The sequence below is a fragment of the Opisthocomus hoazin genome, unplaced genomic scaffold (genome assembly GCF_030867145.1).
Source record: "Opisthocomus hoazin isolate bOpiHoa1 unplaced genomic scaffold, bOpiHoa1.hap1 HAP1_SCAFFOLD_56, whole genome shotgun sequence".
NCBI lineage: Eukaryota > Metazoa > Chordata > Aves > Opisthocomiformes > Opisthocomidae > Opisthocomus > Opisthocomus hoazin.
In genome coordinates this window covers 353964-375451 of record NW_027448988.1, presented here as the reverse complement: position 1 = coordinate 375451, position 21488 = coordinate 353964, and the positions used below count along the sequence as shown (strand labels likewise).

General features: G+C 49.3%; 1 protein-coding gene across 1 annotated transcript; it reads left to right on the top strand.

Moving 5' to 3' along the window:
* The first annotated feature begins 1111 nt into the window (after positions 1 to 1111).
* LOC142360041 (protein maelstrom homolog) lies at positions 1112 to 15327 on the top strand. The gene is made up of 12 exons (XM_075412339.1): positions 1112 to 1243; positions 2700 to 2786; positions 4951 to 5053; positions 7037 to 7192; positions 7722 to 7763; positions 8634 to 8761; positions 9611 to 9665; positions 11427 to 11568; positions 12801 to 12863; positions 13735 to 13867; positions 14131 to 14209; positions 15018 to 15327. The coding sequence occupies exons 1-12, from the start codon at positions 1112 to 1114 to the stop codon at positions 15131 to 15133; spliced, it is 1236 nt and encodes a 411-aa protein (XP_075268454.1). The 3' UTR covers positions 15134 to 15327.
* The last annotated feature ends 6161 nt before the right edge of the window (positions 15328 to 21488 follow it).

Here is a 21488-nt window from a genome sequence, read left to right as displayed (position 1 = left end):
GATGGGGAACTCCCGGGAACGGGGAACTCCCCCGGAATGGGGATTCCTCTGAAATGGGGATGCCACCCCCAGGAATGGGGACCCCCCTGCGGACGGGGACCCCCCCTGCAACGGAGACATCCCCCTCCCTGTGATGGGGCCTCCCGGGAATGGGGACCCCCCCTGCTCCAGGGACTCCACGAGAAACGGGGATACCCCCCCGAAATGGGGACACCCCCCCCCCGGAAAAGGGACCCCTCCTCTCCAACGGTGAGGAGGTTATGTGGGGCGGGGGGGGTCTGAGCACAGGGTAAGAGGGGGGCACCCAGGGTGCGAGGACACCCACGATGTCCCCGTCCCCCCCCCAATGGTGTCCCCAAGCGCCCACGTGTCCCCACCGTCCCCCTCTGTCCCCTCTCTGTCCCTTATGTCTCCCCCTCTCCCCCCGTCCCCTCTCTGTCCCCCTCTGTCCCTTGTGTCCCCCCTTTGTCCCTTGTGTCCCCCCCTCTGTCCCCCCCATCCCCTCTGTCCCCCTCTGACCCCCCTGTCCTCCCCTGACCCCCCGTCCCCCCGGTCCCTTCTGTCCCCCCCTGTCCCCTCCATCCCCCCCGTCCCATCTTTCCTCCCTCTGTCCCCCCCTGTCCCCCACTGACACCCCTGTCCCCCCCTGTCCCTTGTGTCCCCCCCCCGTCCCCTCCATCCCCCCCGTCCCACCTTTCCCCCCTCTGTCCCCCCCTGTCCCCCCTGTCCCTCGCCCTGCTGCCCACGCTCCTCTCGATGCACCCCAGGATCCCGTTGCCCTCCTTGGCACCCAGGGCGCGCTGCTGGCTCAGGGTCACCCCGTGGTCCCCCAGCACTCCCAGTCCCTCTCCGCAGCGCTCACCCTTCAACACCCAAAAAACGGAGAGAAAAAACCCCCCGCCCCCCCCGCGCAGCGCTGCCGGGCTCCCCTCCCGGCCCGGCTCCCCCCGCGCCTCTCCTGAGGTGACGGCCGCAGCCCGCGGGGGGAGGGGGCGCGGCCGGCCCTCAGGCGCGAGCCCTCCCCTTTGGCGCCAAGAGCCGAGGGCGGCCGCGCGCGTGCCCGGCCCCGCCCCTCCCGACCCGTCCCCGGGGCCGAGGGAGCGCATGCGGCATGGCGCAGCGGCGGGGCGCGCGCAGCCCCTTCTGCTGCTTCGTGCGCCAGCGGCTGCCCGAGCTGCAGCGGCGCGGGCTGCCCGTGGCGCGCGTGGCCGACGCCATCCCGCACTGCTGCGGGGCCTGGGCGGTGAGGGGAGGGCCCGGGGAGCGGCCGCGGGTCGGCGGGGGGAGCCGGGCCCCGCCGCGTGGGTCTGGGGTGGGGATGGGGGGGTGTGGGGAGTCAGCGTGGGCTTGCGTGAGGGGGAAGCGGGGGCTGGGGTGGGGGGTGTCAGCGTGGGCTTGCGTGAGGGGGAAGCGGGGGCTGGGGTGGGGGGTGTCAGCGTGGCCTTGCCTGAGCGGCGAAGCCGGGGCTGGGCGGTGCGGGTGGCCCCGTGCGGGTCTGGCTGAGAAGCACAGGCCGTGCCCCCCTCCCCTCTGGGTGGCGGGCTGTTGGGACAGCCATGTTAGGGGGGCGAGGGGCAGTGGTTGTAAACAAAAGGTGGGTAGATTCAGGCTAGATAGAAGGAAGAAATTCTTCCCCTTGAGGGCGGTGAAACACTGGCCCAGGCTGCTCAGAGAAGCTGTGGCTGCCCCCTCCCTGGAAACATTCAAAGTCAGGTTGGAGGGGGCTCTGAGCAGCCTGATCCAGTTGAAGATGTCCCTGCTCATGACAGGGGCGTTCAACTCAATGACCTTTAATCCCAGAATCTCAGCATGGTGGGGATTGGAAGGGACCTCTGTGGGTCACCCAGTCCAACTCCCTGCCCAAGCAGGGTCACCCAGAGCAGGCTGCACAGGAACTTGTCCAGGCGGGGCTGGAATATCTCCAGAGAAGGAGACTCCACAGCCTCCCTGGGCATCCTGGGCCAGGGCTCCGTCACCCTCAGAGGGAAGAAGTTCTTCCTCGTGTTCAGCTGGAGCTTCCTCTGCTCCAGTTTGTGCCCATTGCCCCTTGTCCTATTGCTGGGCACCACTGGAAAGAGTCTGGCCCCGTCCTCCTGACACCCCCCCCCCCCCCGCAGATACTGATCGACATTTCTAAGGTCCCCTCTCAGCCTGCTCTTCTCCAGGCTGAACAAGCCCAGCTCCCTCAGCCGCTCCTCGTAGGAGAGATGCTCCGGTAGCTCCTCATCCTCGTAGCCCTCCGCTGGACTCTCTTCAGTAGCTCCTCATCTTTCTTGAACTGGGGAGCCCAGAACTGGACCCAGTACTCCAGATGGGGCCTCACTAGGGCAGTGCAGAGGGGAAGGAGAACCTCCCTTCCAACCCAAACTCTATGATTCTATGGGTAGTGGCATCCCCAGCTGGCCCGAGTGATTTCAGAAGACCTCTGGTTTGTGGTGGGGCAGTGCTAGTTTGCTCTCGCCCAAAGATGCTTCAGAAGCGTGTGCTCGCCAGGCGTTTGGAATCAAAGGTTGTGGGTCCGTTAGGGAGAAGGCTGCAGGAAATGTTTGGAGTCAGTGCTAGCAGTTGGCAGCTCTTGGCAAGCATTGAGAACGTCCTTTGGAAATGCACAATTAATTTCTTACATGGAGTTTCTTGCTTTGTGGGGCTGCTAGGAGGAAGCAGTAAAACTTTTTTTTTACCAATTCCCTTTCCTTTAGTTGCTGAGTAAGGAAGAAAAGATGGTATATGCAGAGAAGGCTCGTAAGTGGAATGAAAAGAAACGCTCGGAGAAGATGGTACAAGAGGTACATGCTAAGAAAGGAAGACCTTCCAGAGTAGCTGAACCAGAGGCAGAGGGAGTGGTGTTGGGTTTGGTCAGCTGTGGTGCCATGGAGGAGGACCTGCTCTCCAGAGCCTCCAGCCTGTGGAGGTTACGGCTGCTGGGGCAGTCCGTACCGTTACGAAGGTTAAGCGGGAAATTGTTCTGGTTTGAATTAAAGGTGAAAATAGTCTATCCTGTTTTAAACCAGCGCAGCTTGTTCCTTTGGGCTCTTTTCCCAAGTAAAATGTCGTTCTCTAACAACTTAGTTTTATGTTTAACAACATTTTGCAGTGACTGGCTTTGCCATTTTTTTTTTCTTTGTAATATTGTAAATTGGTGTGGCTTCTGGTGCTAGGTTCATGTTGCTCTTGCTTTGTGGGTGTCCTTAATTTAGCTGGTTCTTGGCGGATGGCCTGAAGCCACATCTTAAACAAAGCTGCTGGGGCATTCTTGAGCGGCTGTGTGGTGGAGCAGGTCAGTGAAATGTTGGAACCTGTGCACAGAAAGAAGAATTGTACCTTGCCGTTGTTTGTAGATTGGTTTGGTTATGGAGAGAATAGTAATGCTCTGGTGGAGGACAAAGTCCCTCAATGTAAAAGTAAGCAGTTAGGTGAAGCTGAATGTGGTTGTAGTCAAAAATAGTGCTAGCGGGATCCCTTGTACTATTTACTGTCTTGAAAAGGTGTGTGTCTCATGTGTCTGTCCCTGCCACCCCCCTTTTTTTTTTTGTCCCTTATGTCTGTCTCCCTCTCCCAGCAGTTCCCTGAAGCATAGTTTGCTTCAGAGTTTGACTTGTGCGAGGTGTGGGAAAGCTTATTTTATTGCAGTCTTGGTTGGCAGCGTGAAAACTTGTGTGTCACAGCAGAGAGCCTGGTCGAGCGAATGGATAATACCACATTTATTTCTTCATCCCGTGTGACTAGATACTGAGTATGAACTATGAATTACTGGTGAGGGTAAAACTGAGGACTTTGAAACACTTCCAGAGGGAATGACAGGATGATCATAGTGTGGAGTAACTGGTAAAGCTGGAGCAGTTAATTTAGTCAGTCCAGACTAGTAGGGAGATATTAGGCAATGTTTTCTGGTTTTGGGGGCTTGCTTATATGGAAAAGAGCTGTTTAAAATCTGATCATCATTGTGTTATTTAGCAGGCTAGGGGTATGTAATTAGTGGAGCTCCGTTTTCACGTGTAATGGAGAGCTACCTGAAATGACAGCAAAGTCAGAAGCAGAGGCTTGTGTATTTCCTTCCAGGAGTGGTGGCATTTTAGAAAGCTGTAATCAGGGAAAGCAATAATTGCTTTAGCAAAATAAAGATCATCATCCTTCTTGGCTGTCAGTGGAAATAGGGAAGTGTGTATGTGTGAGGTTATGTGTGATCTGCATTGATTAATCACACAGACAACCACGCTGACTTTGTGTAGTGAAAGGTCTTGGTCATCTTTTCGAGATGACTGAAGCTTAGGTGAATGGGACCGATTCCTCGGTTTATTTGAAGTAGTTGAAACTGATAATCCACAAACTTTGGCTAAGATGGTCATCTGGAATGAGTGTACCTAGATGTGGGTGTTATTCCCAGTTTGGGTCCTGAATGATTGAGTTCTGTAAGCCTGCCGGGTTTCTCTTCCTGTCCTCTGAAAAGCTTCCTGCTCCTGTGTGAATTTGCAGCGCTGAATGGACGCCGGTGCCTTTCTTACTTGCTCTGTGCCAGAGCAGTCTGATGGCTTCCCTGAGGCTTTGTCAGCTTTTCATCACTTTCCTTCCTAGTCCAAGGCAACTAACGCATGTGCCAAACTTTTCCATAAAGTTTATGGAAAAAAATTGGAAATTCCAATTTGGAAAGTTCCCTAAAACAATTTTTTTTTTGAATTGCATGTTGTGATTTTTAGCTGTAGCTCTTTGTAGTGGCAGTGAGTTGAGCGGGGTGCTAAGATACCCAGCTCTGTTTTTGTTAGAAGAGAAATCCTGCCTTTCGGGTCTGCAAGTCCATGGGCAAGTGTGTAGAAACTGCAGCCTTGTTCCGCCTGACCATCACTGTTAGTGGCCATCCTGTGTTCCTCTGAGAGGAGGAGGTGAAGGACTTTATTGGGGGTTAGTAGACTGTTTTGATTTTTTTTTTTAACTTTCTCTTCTCTTCTCTTCCAGACGTCTAATGTGGCTCATCCGGTTCCTGCTTGTCTGACCACAAAGATGCCCGGTGTCACTTCTCTTCCAAAGGCCTCTGCTATGTCCTGGGAGAACGATCAGGGTAGGGTAATCTTACAGCAGTTGATCCTGGTAGACAGAAGCTTGCCCTGTGTAGATATTCTCAAGGGTACCTGTACAAAGGCTGATTCCATTTTGCTAATGGCCGTCTGTGTCAGCTGTTTCTTTGTGTTAAACCAAGGGTCTGCTGCTGGGAAAAGGTCTTCTGTAGTACAGCGGGAAGTCAGTGCAGATGTGTGTTGTGCTGCCATGCCCCCTTCCCTACCCCCCCCTCCCCCAAAATCATTGTCCTCTGTTCTTTAGCTGGAGGGAAATGTAGCCACTAATGGTTTCTTTACAATTATTTCAAGGCTTTGAAGAAAAAGGAAAGTGTGGAACTCCTACGATTTGTGGTTTACAAGGTCTAACCCAAGTTCAGCATAAAATAATGCTTGTACTAATGTGAAAGGGTGAAGAGTTGTTAGATATCAAAGTTCAAAAATGAGGTGTGGTAGAGGTGTTAAAGAAAACAGTGACCTGGCCTCCTTGGGAGAATAAAAGAGGGGATATGTGCTTTGTCAGTGCTTTTGTAACATCCTGGCTTGCTTCCTTGGTGAAAACTCTTGGAAAAACGAAACCTGTTTTATCGGTGCCCCCTTCTTCAAATGGATGTTTTGATTGGAATCGAGTAGTGAACACATCTGTAATCATTTCCCCATGAATATGACGTTATTCTGAAAAATGAGAAGTGGTAGTGCTTACAAGAGAAGTCACGCAGCCAGCTGATGTAAGCTGCATCTGCTGTGTGGCTAAGTTTCAGCTGAAGCCTTTTGCGTAACAGGTCTCCTGAAGTCTTTTCCTGTTGCCATGGTCATGGAGGGGCAGGAAAGAGCAGCTCCATAAAAAGCGTGATACATCTTAGTGTCCTCCCTGGCAGAGGTTGTGCTCCCCTGTCACCGTGATGCAAATTTGATGGGGTTGGTGGTGGTGGCTTGAGCTGGCACAATTTATCTTTAAACTGAAGGAGGGGGTAATGATGAGGGATAACTGAGACGCATTTGATGCTGCTGCTCCTTTCTTTCTCGGTCAAAGTGCTGCACGGTTCCCTGTAGCTATATCCATTTTTTTGGTAAGGAAAGCGGGTCAGAGGTGTCTTTCCTGACTCCGCAGCTTGTAGAGGTTGATACCCAATGTAAGAGAGCACCGGCATTCAAGCTTCGGACAAGTGGTGTTAAATGCCTTAAAATTTGGCCTAGAGCAGTATTTGTCTGCAAAAGCAGTTCTACAGCTCCGTTGTTTAGGAGAACAAGTAGGACTTTTTTGATGAGGGGCGTAACCTAAGGGTAAAGATGAAATAGGTACCTAAAGCTTCAGTGAGAATGTTAGGTGACATTTATGAAGAGAAGGATTAAGGTGTACTCTGAAACATTTTTCGTAGTTGGGTACTTTTAAAATTAGTAAATGGTAAATTTATTTCTTCACATTTGCTTTGGGTGTGCTTGCTGACTTCTTTGGGAGCTCATAGAGCAGTGGAGAAGCAATCCTTTTAACGAGCAGACTTGTTGCCTCCTCTTGCTGCAGAAGGTTATTTAGCTCCTGTAACTTGTGTGAGTCACTGGATTGAGCTGGTGAGGCTGCTTTGCTGCTTCAGACTGACGTTTTTTCTAACCTTTTTTTCCTAGAGGGTGAAGAGACCTATCGTAAAAAGGAATAGTAGGTCCTGTTGTTGATTCCAGGCCTCTTAACATTTGTGTGGGTTTGGGGGTTGATGTATTTTTTTCTTCCCTCTTTTTGCCCTGATCTCTACACACAGTAGCAGCTATGGGAGATGTACTGGGATCACTAATATGCCTGACTCTTGCAGAAGTATTAACTACCTGGTCATCTGTGATACAGAGAAAGAGCTGTGTTTTACTTGGTCATTACCCTACGTCACTCATATGATAAAGCGCACTGAAGCTTACGCTGGATGAGATGAGGCCAGGATGGCTAGAGCTAACCTCTGTTGGCTCTTCTGAAAATGTTTGTGGTTTTTGTTTCCTTTCAGCCGTGGTTTCAGACATCTTCTACTTCCTGGACATTTACAGCCATGGCAAGCTGCCATCCAGCTGTGAACAGCGCTTCCTTCCTTGTGAGATCGGGTGTGTGAAGTACTCCCTAAAGGACGGCGTAATAGCCGATTTGCATCATTTCATCGATGCAGGTGAGTTCCAAGGAAGGGAGAGGAGAAGTAGTTCATCCTGCCTTGGGGTGAGAGGGAGGCGTTCTGCTGTTACTTACTGCTGCCCAGATGAGATGAAGATAGGTTTATTTCTTTGACTGTAAGTGGCTGGCCTTCTTAAAATATTGGAGCAGTGCTGGTTGTTTCTGGAGAGATGGACTTAAGCGTGGGAACTGCATGACGCTTTAAAGAGGGTAGAACAAATGCAGAAAGACCTTCAGATGTTTGTGCTTTGTAGTTCATGCCAATGAATGTTTGTCTTGGTTGGACCTAAACACACACGCACACACACACGCACACGCTGTATCATAGACTTTTTGTTTTTTAAAATGCGTATAACTGAAAAGAACTTTTTCGAAAGTAGTTGTGGCAGTTGTACTTGCCCCAGTGGAAGATGAAGCTGTTCCTTTCTGTACGCGAGACTGGTGTATGGCTGAGAGTTAAGGATCTGTCATTGTGGATGGTGGGTAATGATTGTTCTTTTTCTCCCGTCTCCCCTGCTCTTCTGCAGAAGCACCACCACTTGGTTTTCGGTACCACTGCCAGACTGCTAGTGAGTATCAGTGGAGAAGAGGAGGGGTGTGCAGAGGTGTGTGGTTTTAGACTCAGCTTATCTGATTTGTGTCAGAACGTTTTGGAAGTCTGCAGTTTCTGCTTCTGGGAACTGGTCGAGTTTTGAAGAAAAAGGAGTGACAGAGCAGCTTGGTGCAGTCGCCTGTTGTATGTTTCTTGTACCCACAAATGGCAGAGCACTTGACCCAAAGTGGTTTTGTCAGTGGGAGAATTATTTGTGTTCCATCTTCCTATTTTAATTCCATAATAACTGCAGTACGTTTTTCTTAAATGGGACAACTTTGTTTGGCTTTAAATGCTTTCAAGCCCACCTGAGCCGAGTGCCGTTCCCTTGATAGTCCTGGAGTGTATCTTCAGCATGAACTGCTAACTCATGATAGGGTAGCTCAAAGGTACTAGTTTGTGTTTCAAAGTTGTGCTTGGCAGCTTCACATCTGTCACCAAAGTTAAAGTATTTCTGCTGTTGTTGTGCCTGGCTTGGCCTGCCGTACTCCCTTTGTGACTCTTCAGTAGTGTTTGTAGATTCCAGTTGGTTTCTATTAGGACACTTCCTCCCCTTGTGTACAGAGGGAACAAACTTGGCCAATGTTTCCTAGGTCAAATACTTAGATAATTGCCTTGTAAAAGTGGTGTGTGTGTGCTCGCAGCCCAGCCCTGCCAGTCTGCTGCTGACAAAAGCAGGGTTTTGATGGCTTAAGCACAGACACAGTGCCTGTAGAGAAGAAGAGGAGGGGTGTGTGTACGTATATGGATATAAAAAGATACAAAAGAGGGGGGAACTGTATCGTTTAAGGAAACAGGACTTCTTATAACTTGGTGTTTTGGTTTTTTTCTGACACCCCCCGATTAGGTGATGCCACTCATAAGATCCCTCTGTCTGGATTTGGTCTTTCCCGTACTTCTTACGCCGTTGTCTTGCGGGAGCTTCTGGAGTTTGTCCAGCCAGCCAGGGGTGTTTCGCCTCACTTCTACTGCAGGGTATGGTCCAGGTCAAAGTAAGATGCTCTCAATCAAAACCTTTCGTTTCACTTCTGTTGGATGACAAAGGAGATGCTTCACTCTCAAACCTAATTGGTGGGCAAAGGAGTGGGCAAAGGCGCTGTTTGCTAAGGTATCCCAGTTCCGTGCAGGAAGAAGTGGCTCCTAGAAGCCAGCCTTTTTATAAAGCAGAGACCTAATTTTCTGCCGCCTTAGTTTCAGCCTGCACTTCTGGCTGTAGTCTGCTGGTGAACATTTCACTTGGTCTCTGACTTTGTTTTAACTTAGGTTCAGAGCTTTGAAGATTGACTGAAATTGATTGTGCTGAATAATAGTTGCACAGTTCTGCTTTTCTAAGGGATGTTTTTCTGGCATTTTCCCCGTGAGAACACTGTACATCTTAATTTTTGCTCAAGTTTCATTTGCCAATGAGCAAAACAAAATGTTGGGCTTCAGAGGTGTTTAAGCTTCATGACAGCTATATTAGGTTTTGATTCCATTGGAGCCTAATGTTCTTCAAAAGGCAGGGAGGGTGAAGATGTTGGTCTCCATCCATAAATATAGGGCTCTGAAGAAATACAGGTGAAAGCGATCCAGAGCTCAATGCCAGTAGCATGCGTTAGCCCTTAAACTGCCCCCAAACACGAGTCCAGTATTTCGCCTGGAGTTTGGTTGGAGAGGCTCCGTGGCATTTGGTTCCTCTTCAAGATAATTGTCATCAAGAGCGTCCATTGAATCCCACAAACGTTGGCCTTTGTTTTGGAGGTGACTTTTTGGGTCAGAAGTCTTGCAGATGTCAGAGTTATATACTGTACTTCTTCAAAGTGACTGAAATTTTCTTTCCTCTAGTCTGGTGACAGATTCCGAATTAAGTGGTGTCTCAATCGAATGGCTAGCGTAACAGGTGAGAAAAGGATCATTTTTGGCCTTTTCTTTTTTCCCCGAGAGAGGGGTTATGTAGTCATGGACAGCTGTATTTGTCTGAAAAGCTTTGGGTCTGAAAGGTTTCCTAAAAGCTGGTCCTGATAGCTAGAACTACTTTGCATGCTTCTCCCTCTTGTTTTGCTCCCCATCGGTGACAGTAAAACAGCGTGATCAGACAGAGAAGGACTGGTTGAGGGTGTGAAGGTTGGGGGCAGCCTTGGCTGCTGTGGTCATGAGGTGGTGTGAGTTCAGGATCGTGTGTGGAAGGAGCAGGGCAGTGGGTAGGATCACAGCCTTGGACTTGAGGAGAGCTGACTTTGGCCTGTTGAAGGACCTTGGAGGAAACACATGGGTTAGGGCTGTGGAAGGCAGGGGGAGGTCCGAGAGAGCTGGTCGCTATTCAAGCATCACTTGCTCCCTGCTCAAGATGGATGCATCCCCATAGGTAAGAAATGAAGCAAAGGAGGCAGGAGACGTGTGTGGATGAGCAAGGAGCTTCTAGAAAAATTTGGATGGAAAAGAAATGTCTATGGAATGTGGAAGGAGGGAGAGAGCACTTGGGAGGAATAGAGGAAGGTTGTCAGAGCATGCAGGTGGGCAAGAAGGGGGGGCTAAGGCCCATCTGGAATGACATCTGGCAAGGGATGTCAAAGACAAGAAGAAGGGCTTCTTTGAGTACATCAGTAGCGCAAACAGATGACTAGGGACAATGTGGGCCTGCTGCTGTATGAGGTGGGTGCCCTGGTGATGGAGGGCATGGAGAAGGCAGAGTTACTGCATGCCTTCTTTGCTTCAGTCTTTACTGCTAAGGCTGGCCCTTAGGAATCCCAGGCCCTGGAGGTAAGACAGAAGGCCTGGAGAAAGGCAGACCTTGCCTGTGTCGAGGAGGATTGGGTTAGAGATGGTTGAAGCAAACTGGACAGCCACAAATCCATGAGCCCCGATGGAGTGCACCCACGAGTGCTGAGGGAGCTGGCAGATGTCATTGCTGAGCCCCTCTCCATGGTCTTTGAGAGGTCCTGGAGGACAGGAGAGGTGCCCGAGGACTGGAGGAAGGCCAGTGTCACTCCAGTCTTCAAAAAGGGCGAGAAGGAGGACCCGGGGAACTACAGGCCGGTCAGTCTGGCCTCCATCCCTGGAAGGGTGATGGAGCAGCTCATTCTGGCTGTCATCATCAAGCAAGTGGAGGAAAAGAAGGTTATCAGGAGTAGTCAGCATGGATTGACCAAGGGGAAATCATGCTTGAGCAAGATCATAGCTTTCTGTGATGGCATGGTTGGCTGGGTAGATGAGGAGAGAGCTGTGGTGTTGCCTAGGTCGACTTCAGCAAGGCTTTGGACACTGTCTCCCATAACATCCTCGTAGGGAAGCTCAGGAAGGGTGGGCTGGAGGAGCAGACAGAGAGGTGGATTGAGAACTGGCTGAATGGCAGAGCTCAGAGGGTGACATCAGCGGCGCTGAGTCTGGTTGGAGGCCCGTAACCAGTGGTGTTCCCCAGGGGTCAGTACTTGGCCCAGTCTTACTCAACTTCTTTAAAGGACTGAAATGCTGAGAGTATGGGACCTGCTTTGCTAGGAAGCCAGGTTTTATTGAAACCGCTGTTGGAATAACTTGGGAAGGTTTACAAGAGTGTTGACGCTCCGGTGCGAGGCTGGGCAGTGAACAGGGAGTGAGTGAGAACTGAGCTCAGCAGAATAGTCACTGACTTGTTCTCCTGACGTGGATTTTCTCTGAGCTCTAGGCACTGAGAGCCATCTGGAGCTTCTTGCTGCAGAAGACCTGGTAATAGAACTCTGCCGGAAGAAATACCAGAAGGAGCCATCCAGGAGTTGGGTGTGTGGAGAACTGGATGTCTTCCATTGGGATTTCTCCTGTAATACGAGGTATGTTGGGTTCTTCTTTGTGGAAATCTGTATTAATCTGATGTTCTTGGTGCTTTACATACAGCTTGTATGCTGCTAGCTAGAATGTTCTGCAAGCCTTGTGATAAGAAATGCTTCTGGTCACATCATGAGCACAGCTGGAAATGAAAAATACTTCCCCAAAAGAAGTATAGAGACACTCAGCTTTTTAACGCTGAGGCCCGATTTAAAGGGTGGGGTGAAAAATTGGAAAAAAATACATTGTGGTATTTAACTGGAAATCCTAGAAGTCAGAAGGTTCAGACTCTCTCTGTGTAATTTGAATCAGACCTGGCTGTTTCAGTCCACCAGATGCCCCATATTGCTACTGTGAGGAGGGAGAAGGTCTGTTTCCCAGTGGTACAAATCCAGTTCTCGAGCGTAAGTGTTAAGCAAGATCCTATCTTTTTTCTTCTGGAATGAATGTTCTTTCTAACACTTCTGGAATCCGATTTACTCTGTAGGATTTTTTTCTCTCCCTGCCCCCCCGATGAGTCTTGAATGGTAAAGCTTTTCCTACTTTCCGATTCCTCTGTGTTTGTATAAAAGTGGCGTGTAGCTGGTGGTGTTGCGAGGGAATGTTTAGTGACGACGCAGTTAACTTAGAGAAATAAAGAGTAGCAAAGGAAAAGTTAAAAGTCTGAAGTAAGAACCAGTAATTTGATCTTAAATTTGAATAGATCTTTAAAAAAAAAAATTATTCTTGCAAGTCTGCTTACAGGATGGATTTTAAGATCTGTTGGGAGAATCAATGTCACTTTGTCTTTTTACGGTCAGGTGGTTTTCCATTTCTACGAGTATCGGCACACTAGAGGGAGACCTTAACAAGAATGGAAAAATGCATTTTAAAACACTCGCGTGGAGAGGAAAGCGGGGGTGCTTGTACTAAGAGGACCTATTTCACATTAGTGGGAAACTTCAAAGTGTTACCTTTCAGTTCCCTTTCCAAACCCCAGGATTCTCTTTTCTCCCTCCCCCCACCTCTGCGTGAAGCAGGTTGCCTGTGAAGCGTGCCTTTGAACTCTGCACAAACCACTGGGAGCTTAGTTACTGAACACTGGTCCTCTGCGAAATTTCAGAGGTGCCATACGGTCGCTGAGACGGAAAGGTCGCATCTTGAATGTTTGTTCCTGTTCCCTGTGAGCAGACCAACTGTTCATGTCGATTAACGCTGTCGATGCTTCTGAAATGAGCCTGAACTCCATTCCGTGTAGGTGCAAGTGGCATGAAGAGAATGAGATACTCTGCTGCGCTTTGGCGTCCTGTAAGAAAATTGCGTGAGTATTGCTAAGGAGTTCGCTCCCGCGTGTGGACTTTCTGTTGTGTTGCAGAGGCAGCGTTTCAGCGCTGGCTGCTCTGACGGCCTGCAGCGCTGTAGTTCTAGGCCTGGAGTTTTATTGATTCCCTCCGCCCCCAAGGTTTCGGTGTGTTTGTAACTTGCATTGTTTGTATGGCGCAGCGGGATGCTCTCAGTCTCAGCACTTGGATGTAATGTCATTTCTGTGGTGGTAATGTCCATCAGTCTGTGGTGATCCTCTCGCTACCTCCACTTCCTAGTGGAGAGTTGAGAGAAGCGTTAATGACATTAACATTCTCTGATTTTCTTCCGAGGTTTAGTATACCTCTGTTTGGTGAGACATTTTTGGTATATTCTAGTATATCTCTGCTTTGGGAACTTTTATACTGCATTACATGTAATGTAGATAGATAGGGTTCAGTGAGCTTTCTGGTGTGGGGAAAGGGAAAGGAAATGGCTGGGAAACAAGGAAATGCCATTGAAGGTCTCAGTAGCAGTAGTGCTCTGAGAGAGATAATAACGAATAGTATTTCGTTCCAAAAACTCTTGTGATGCACTGCTATGCCTTGCAAAGAAAAGTGTTGCTTTTCCCACTTCTAAGCGGCTGCATTTGATTGTGTGGGGAAGCGTTTTTTTAAATTTCGGGTGTTGTTGCAGAATAGGCTGGCGGTCTTGGAAGGGTGCAGGGGAACTGTTTAGCTGCTGAGACAAGGTCCTTCTGTCCTCGGTCATTTGCTCTGTGCGTCTCCGTCTGTGCTTGCTTCTGTTTGCCAGCTGAAGAGCTAAAACCGATGTGCCTCCGTACATGAGCATGACATCTTAGCCAACCTTTTCTCTTTGTTTTGGTCAAGTTACTGCATCAGTAAATATTTAGGCAGTGCATATGGAGTCTCACTGACGGCAGCACACCTACCTCTTGAAGACTCTGATTACGGTGAAAGCAGAAATAGCAGGATGGTGGTACTGGATTGTGGACGTTTCCAGGTCAGATTCTTTCAACCGATCGCCTGTTTTCTTTCCAGTTCACTCAAACGTTCAGACTTGCCAGGTGCAGGTTAGCTATTTTCTCTTTGGATGCTGTCTTTTGAGACATATATTGGGCAGATGGATGAAAGAAAAAAAAATAAACCACTAGCTGGGTCATTTCTTGTGATTTTTGACCGTAATTCCTAGGTTTCCTGGATGGTGGTGTACACTGCCTTTTAGAAGATGCATACATTATTTTGAACGTCTGTTTCTTCCTACAGAAGGTGAAGGCTGAGGGTTCGAGATGTGATGGACATTTCGCTTCTCCAGGTCGGGATCAAGAGTTCGTCCCTTCTGGGTGTGAGTTTGAAACTTTCACATTTGTAAGGGGAAAGAGGTATTGAAACTTCATCCAGCTGCTGCTTTTTCAGATTTCTGGGCTTAGATGTTGCCTGTCAGTGGCATAAAGCTTCAACAGCTCTGCATGAGCTGTGCTTATTCCTGCAGATGGATTTCACTGACTAGATGACGATGTAAGCATCAAGAGCTGCCCTTTTCTGACTGGACACAATCTTATGGTCAGAAAGGTCTCTCAAAATTGAGTTTTTCTCATAAATGTTGCTCTCCGATTTGATACCCTTTTATTTTTCTGCGACGTGAGGTCCGTTCTCATATGCTTAGGTGCTTTGAGGCAGGGCCAGCTTTATTACTCTCTCCTTGCTCTGAAGTCATGATATGTGTAGACTCAGCTGGTGCTTGTTGCATGTATTCTGTGATAACTCAGTTTAGAAAGGCTGCTCGTTGTCAGTCATCTTTCTGGAGATGGAATTTTTTTGGTAGAAGGCGCGTGAGCTCAGTTCATCTGGGCAGTTCACGGCTGATCTTCAGAGGAACGGAATCAAGTCTGCAAGACAAATAACTGTGAGAATTCTGAGCTTGCAGCTGCTTTTCTTGCATGTAAAATACATGTTGGATTAAATTCTGAAACTGTTCCCATTATAAATCGTGAGATCTTCTGGGCTGGGTATAGAGAACACAACCCTTGTCAGTGACTTTTTGTATTGGAGCTATTGAGTCGTTTCAGCTCCGCAACGTATGAAGAACAATTCCATTTGTTTATGCGAGCTTTAAAGGCTGATTTGATTGCAAACCGTATTGAATTTCACAGGCGATTCTCCACGTGGTGTGAAGACTTCCCTTTGTGGAGCAAGTGCCATGCGAGGAAGAGGAGTTACCCAATGGCTGAACAGTGCAGCTGATCTACCCAAGTCTTTCAGTCATTGAAAATCTTTCATCTTCCATCCAGAACAGCAGTAAACTCTGATTTTTGTGGTTTCCTGAGGATAACCAGCAGTTTCTCCAGGCTGCAGTTTTTCATGTTACGTGCAACCCTTCCCAGTTCCAGTTCTTGTTAGAATGATAAAACTATTGACTGGCTTTAAAGAAGGTGAAAACCTTGTTTATTGAAAAAAAACTTGTTGAAACTCAAAATGAGGTTGTTCGGGGCGTTGTGGGAGGGGGGTGGTAGGGGGTTTGGGGGAACTGGGAATGGACTGGGAGGACGTGGGAGGGGATTTGGGGGTACTGGGAGGGACTGGGGGGTTGTGGGAGGGGGTTTGGGGGCATTGGGAGGGGACTGGGAGGGGGTTGGGGGCATTGGGAGGGACTAGGGGGGTTGGGGGCACTGCGAGGTGACTGGGATGGGGATTGAGGGCACTGGGAGTGTCACCGAAAATCCGGGAATAAAACCTCACACCACTGTGGTGTTAACAGGCAGCATTCTTTATGGCAGCGCTGGATGCACGGGGGATAATTCCACCCAACGTGCATACCTCATACCTTTTCCAGGTAGTTTATACAGATCAAAAATATACGTATTCATTAGGTTCCATAACTCATCCCTTTCATATTAAAATCAGTTCCAAGAAGTCATTTCCATAGACTCCTCCCAGCTGCGCTTGCGCAGTGCCTCCTAGTGGTGGTCGTCGGGGGCCCCAAGATGAAGGCTCATCCTCTTCATCACAGCGTTCGCTGGTTGACTTTTGTTTCTGCGCAAACTCAGCTCTCTCCTGGCTCCCATCCACACAGCGGGGTCGTCTTGACCGGTTCCAGGCGACTCCCAGCCCTTACCAAAAACTGACCCCTTTGGATGGAGATGCAAGACTCTCTGCTTCAGTTCATTCACACAGTGGACAGGTACCACAAATGCACCTGCAGCCATTAGGTAACGCTATTTCTATTAAAAATCCCCCTCCCCACTATTGTTTAACATTAATGGTTACCTAGAGACGAGACCCTCTGTCCCCAGCCCTAATGTCCAGGTGGGCAGGGCTGTACCAGGAGCAGAATAGCAGCATTGTTCGTGCTTTATGGTCAGCTGATTCCATCACCCTGGTTACATTTCCCCCCTTTGGAAGTTTTGAAATAATCATCTTTTCAATACTTCCATCTTAAATTAAATTATATTTTAGTTATACACTAATTTATACTTTACTGTCAATAATGATTTTATAACAATTTAGTTATCCACTATTCACTATATGATGGTGGGAGCGTCGTGACCGAATCACTTAAATTTTGTTTTTTGGCTACGGTCTGAATAATCATTCGACTGAAGGCTGTTTTATTGGTGAGTTCTTTTTTTAAACAATAATAAATGAGTAATATTACTAAAAATATGATTAACAAATGTAGTCTAGTATTAATTAAGGATTTTACTCAGGAACTCAGATTGCACCCCAATCCATTGAAAAATTTTGTCAAGCTCATTTTTTTCCAGAGTTATTGGGAAGTATATTAACAGTTGTGCTTTTATTGACAGCCGATTTTTATTTTTTGTTTTTACTTTTAATATTTTAAACAATGCTTCCATCATCATCAGCCTCTATGTCAGAATTTATTGTTTCCATATTTTACAATGATAGCCCCCCTTTTAGACATCTTTTTAAATGAGTTTTGCAGTCTCTGGACCTCTATTGATGACTTTGTATGAAGGGGCCCTCTTCACTCGAGTGTGGTGTGCCCACGGTTCCAGCCCTTCTACTGTGACCGCAGTGTCAGTTGTTAACAGTCCCTGGGAAGGTCCCTTCCACCTCTCCTGCAGTGGTTCAGAGCTCCAAGTCCTTATGCACACGAAATCACCTGGTGGATATTGATGCACAGGCATGTCCAAAGCAAGCGACCTGGTCAGCACAACGTATTTTCGGAGTGCTTCGAGGGTTTTTCTTAAATAAATCCAATACATTTTTAAATGTTTCCCCTGCTATTTTCATATCCCCTGGGATTAAAGGAGTCTGATCAGGTCTGCCATACAAGATTTCGTACGGACTTACACCATCTTTAGATCTTGGTTGGATTCTGATTCTCAGGAGTGCTAATGGTAAAGTTTGTGGCCATTTTAAAGACACTTCTTGACAAATCTTACTTATTTGTCTTTTTAATGTTTGGTTCATTCTTTCAATTTTCCCACTTGATTGCGGCCTCCAGGGGGTAGGTAAATCTCAGTTTATTCCTAAAACCTTACTTACTTGTTGAACTATTTCTGCCACAAAATGTGGTCCCCTATCGGAAGACATGCCAATTGGTACCCCAAACCTTGATATTATTTCTTTTAGCAATATTTTAACCACTTCTCTTGCTTTGTTGGTGCGACAAGGAAAGGCTTCCAGCCATCCAGGAAATGTGTCAGTTAACACTAATGGATACCTGAGTCCGTTCTGCCTGGGCAGTTCAGAAAAATCAACCTGCCAATAATATCCTGGGGAGTTACCCTGTTTTGTTACTCCTAGGGGTGCCCTTTTCCCATTTAAAGGATTATTTTTGAGACAAATTGGACACTTGGCCACTATTGATTTAATTACCCCTGTCATTCCTACACACACTGCAGAAGATTTTAAACTCAAGACCACAGCATCTACACCCCAATGTGTCTGCGCATGCTTTTCTTCCGCAAGCTCCAGCATAACTTGTGGGGTTACTATTACCTGCTTTTCTGGCCTTACCCACCACCCTTCTGCATTCTGTGATGCTTTCAATTGTTCCAATAAAACCAAAGCCATTCTATCACTCCCCCTCCTCAACTGGACAGGGGAGAGGAAATATGATGAAAAGTTCATGGGTCGAGATAAGGACAGAGAGGGATCACTCACCAACTACTGTTACAGGCAAAACAAACTGAACTTCAGAAGGAAAAAAAGTTTTATGTATCACCAATCAAATCTGAGCAGGATAATGAGAAATAAAAGTAGATCTTAAAACACCTTCCCCCCACTCTTCCCTTCTTCCCGGGCTCAGCTTCACTCCTGATTTCTCTAACTCCTCCCCCAAGCGGCGCAGGGGGAATGGGAATGGGGGTTGTGGTCAGGTCATCACACTTGGTCTCTGCCACTGCTTCCTCCTCAGGGGGAGGATTCCTCACACTCTTCCCCTGCTCCAGCATGAGGTCCCTCTCACAGGAGACAGTTCTCCACAAGCTTCCCTAATGGGAGTCCTTCCCATGGGCTGCAGTTCTTCACAAACTGCCCCAGCGTGGGTCCCTTCCATAGGGTACAGACCTTCGGGAACAGACTGCTCCAGTCTGGGTCCCCCATGGGGTCACAAGTCCTGCCAGCAAACCTGCTCCAGTCTGGGTTTCTCTCTCCACGGGTTTGCAGGTCCTGGCAGGAGCCTGCTCCAGCACAGGCTCCCCACAGGGTCGCAGCCTCCTTCAGGCATCCACCTGCTCCAGCATGGGGTCCCTTCTGTGGGCTACAGGTGGATACCTGCTCCACTCTGGACCTCCATGGGCTGCAGGGGAACAGCCTGCCTCACCATGGTCTGCAGGGCCACGCAAATCAATAACACTTTGACATATGAAACCAAATATATTTAATTTCTTCCCTTGTGATTTTCTTGGTATCCAAAGAGTTTGTGGGTGATACAGATGCATCCTCGGAACCTCCGGTGAGATGGGGAATTGGTCAGAGCAGCTTTTAGAGCCTTTTCAGTCAATGAAAAGGCACCAAAGGCTGCAGTCAGTGGGAAGAATACAGTGCTGAGTGATGCGCATTGCGTGATGAGGGAGAGCAAATGGATCCCCTTTTTCTTCTCCAAGCCTGGAGAAGGGCAGTTTTGAGGTGGGGCTGCCCTTGTCTGCAGAGGGACTGGGTGGGAAGAGCAGCCCTGCTCCTGCCCGGGTGTGTTCAGGACGGCCTGCTTCCACCTCGCTGCCTCTCGACAGCAGAGTCGCCAGGGAAGTTCCACGAGCTCGTTACTTTGCAGGGTGTGATGGGACCTGAGAGGTGTCTCCCAAGGTAAGAGACTTTCCTGCTGTACAGCCTGACCGAGAGCAGAGTTGGGGAAGGGAATTTCCCTGACAGGTCTGAATTCCCTGGTGTCGTGTAGAACCTGAGGAGCATGTAGAAACGCCTGCTGCAAGGAAACCCAGTGTTGGCCGTGAATGGACAAGAGCATGAGCAAGTACATATGATGGGGAGCTGTGTTTGTTGTCCCTTTCTCCTTAGGCCACCCCTCTTCTCAGTAGCAAAGAGGTATCCAGAAAAGCAGTTTTGTTGGGAATACTGCTGAAGTTTTCGTCATTTGTTTCAGATGAATGAAGGTCACGATCGAGTGAGTAGTGCCCCCGAGCTCTGCTGCCCATTTCAGGCCATGTGGGACTTGATGACGCGCTGCAGAGGGTTCCCGTGACAAGTCAGCCGGTACGTAGGAAGCAGAGAAACCCCTGACGATGGCTGCTTCAGGCCAGTTGTCGTTTGTTTCTTGACTGGACCTGCTGAGGCTGCAGGAGCGCTGCATCCCGCGGGATGCTCACCGCTTTTGAGCGGCTGGTGATGCTGTGCTGGATGCAGCCCGGGTGCGGTTTGCCCTCTCTGCGGCCAGGGCACACTGCTGAGTGACGCTGAGCCTGGTGTCGCGCAGCAGCCCCAGATGCCTTTCTGCAGGGCTGCTCTCCAGCCACTCGTCTCCCAGTTCAGACTTGTGCCTGGCAGGGCTCCGTCCGAGGCGCAGAATGCGGCATTTGGAGTCGCTCAGCGCCATCCCATTAATCCTAGCCCAGCGCTGCCATCTGTCTCGATCCCTCAGCAAGGCCTCTTGTCCCCCCAGAGAGTCAACAGCACCTCCCAGTTTGGTACCGTCAGCAAGGTGGCTCCTGGTGCGTTGAACCCCTGCTTCCAGATGGCTGGTAACGAAACATGACGGAGCTGGCCCTGGAGCTGAGCCCTGAGGAGCAGCGCTGGTGGCGTCAGAGCAGTGGGATGTTGCCAGCTGATGTGTGGGAGGTTGAAATCTCCCGTAAGGATGAGGTCTGGAACTTTCTCCTGGTGGCCTAAGGAAGAACTCGTGGGTGCTTCCTTTGCAGCTGGGCGATCAGTAGTAGACACCCACTAGGCCATCTCCTTTCTTTTTAGCCAATGGAGATGGATGATTTTTTTGGAAGTACAAGTGTTACTTGACTGTCTTCTTGCTTTAACAATTCGTTTTCTCTCTGCGTCGAGTGGCGAGGCGGACGCGTACCTCGTCTGGTTAGAGAAAATATGAACCTTTGCCAGGAAGAGGAGAGCTGGTGAATGACTGATGCACAAAGGCTGTGCTCTGAAGAAGAAAAGGAAAACTTTCAGGAATGTGGTTTCTCTCTGTTTTTTCTTGTTTTGTAATGAATTTTTTTTCACATCAGTTTTCATTGCAGCATCCAAAAAAGCCCTGAAAATATTGCCCCACCTAGATTAGAATTCCTTTTCTCCTTCTAAATTCTTCTTTCAGCTTTTGAGAAGAAACAACTGTCAGCAGTGTCACCTAGCACCGAGGAGGAAAAATTCTAACAAGCTGGCAGCAGGAATGGAGGCTGAGCGGTGCCTGTTTCCTCAAGTGCGAGAAGTTGAAGACTGAGGCGCAGAACCCATCCCACACAAACGAGGAGGAGGAGAAGGACAAAGTCTTCCACTTGTCGCTGCCAGTCCTGCCTTTGCCCTGCAAGCAGTGCTGCGCTATGGTGCTGGGCCAGCGAGGGCTGGGCGAGAGAGCCCGAGAGAGCCGGGGCACGAGTGGTGCCTTGGAGGTGCAAGAGCAGCAGGCACGGAGCAAGGCGAAAGGACCGAGAGGAGCCCTGGCAAGGGGCCGCGCCGAGTGCTGCAGAGGAAGGCAAAAAACCCCTGGAGAGCCTTGCTAGCCCTCAGTGGGGGGAAAAAAGCCTTCCTCCCAGCGGGTGCAGGGCACGAGAGGCCATCTTGGTGGTGCAGGAGCAGCAGGCAGGAAGGTAGGCCAAAGGGACTGGAGGAGCTGGGGCAAGTGGTGGTGCTGAGTGCTGCAGAGGAAGGCGAAAAAACTGTGGGGAGCAGTGCCAGTGTGCGCTGGGGGAAAATTCCTTGCTGAGCCCAGAGCTGGCGCTGGGCTCTTCCCTGAGCACGGGAGCAAGAGCTGGCTCCTGGTGCCACAGGCTGGTCACACCTGCCAGGAGATGCCCCAGGCCTCTTGTCCGTCGAGCTGGAGCCATCTGAGAGGCTTGTGAGAGTGGGCAGCTGCCCCTGGGCTGGTGGAGCTTGGGGGCAGGAATGCTTGCGGCGCCTGGCCGGACACCAGTGGGTGCTCCCAAGTGCGGGGATCATTTGCAAGATGTCTGCCTGCGATTTCTTACGGCTGCTGG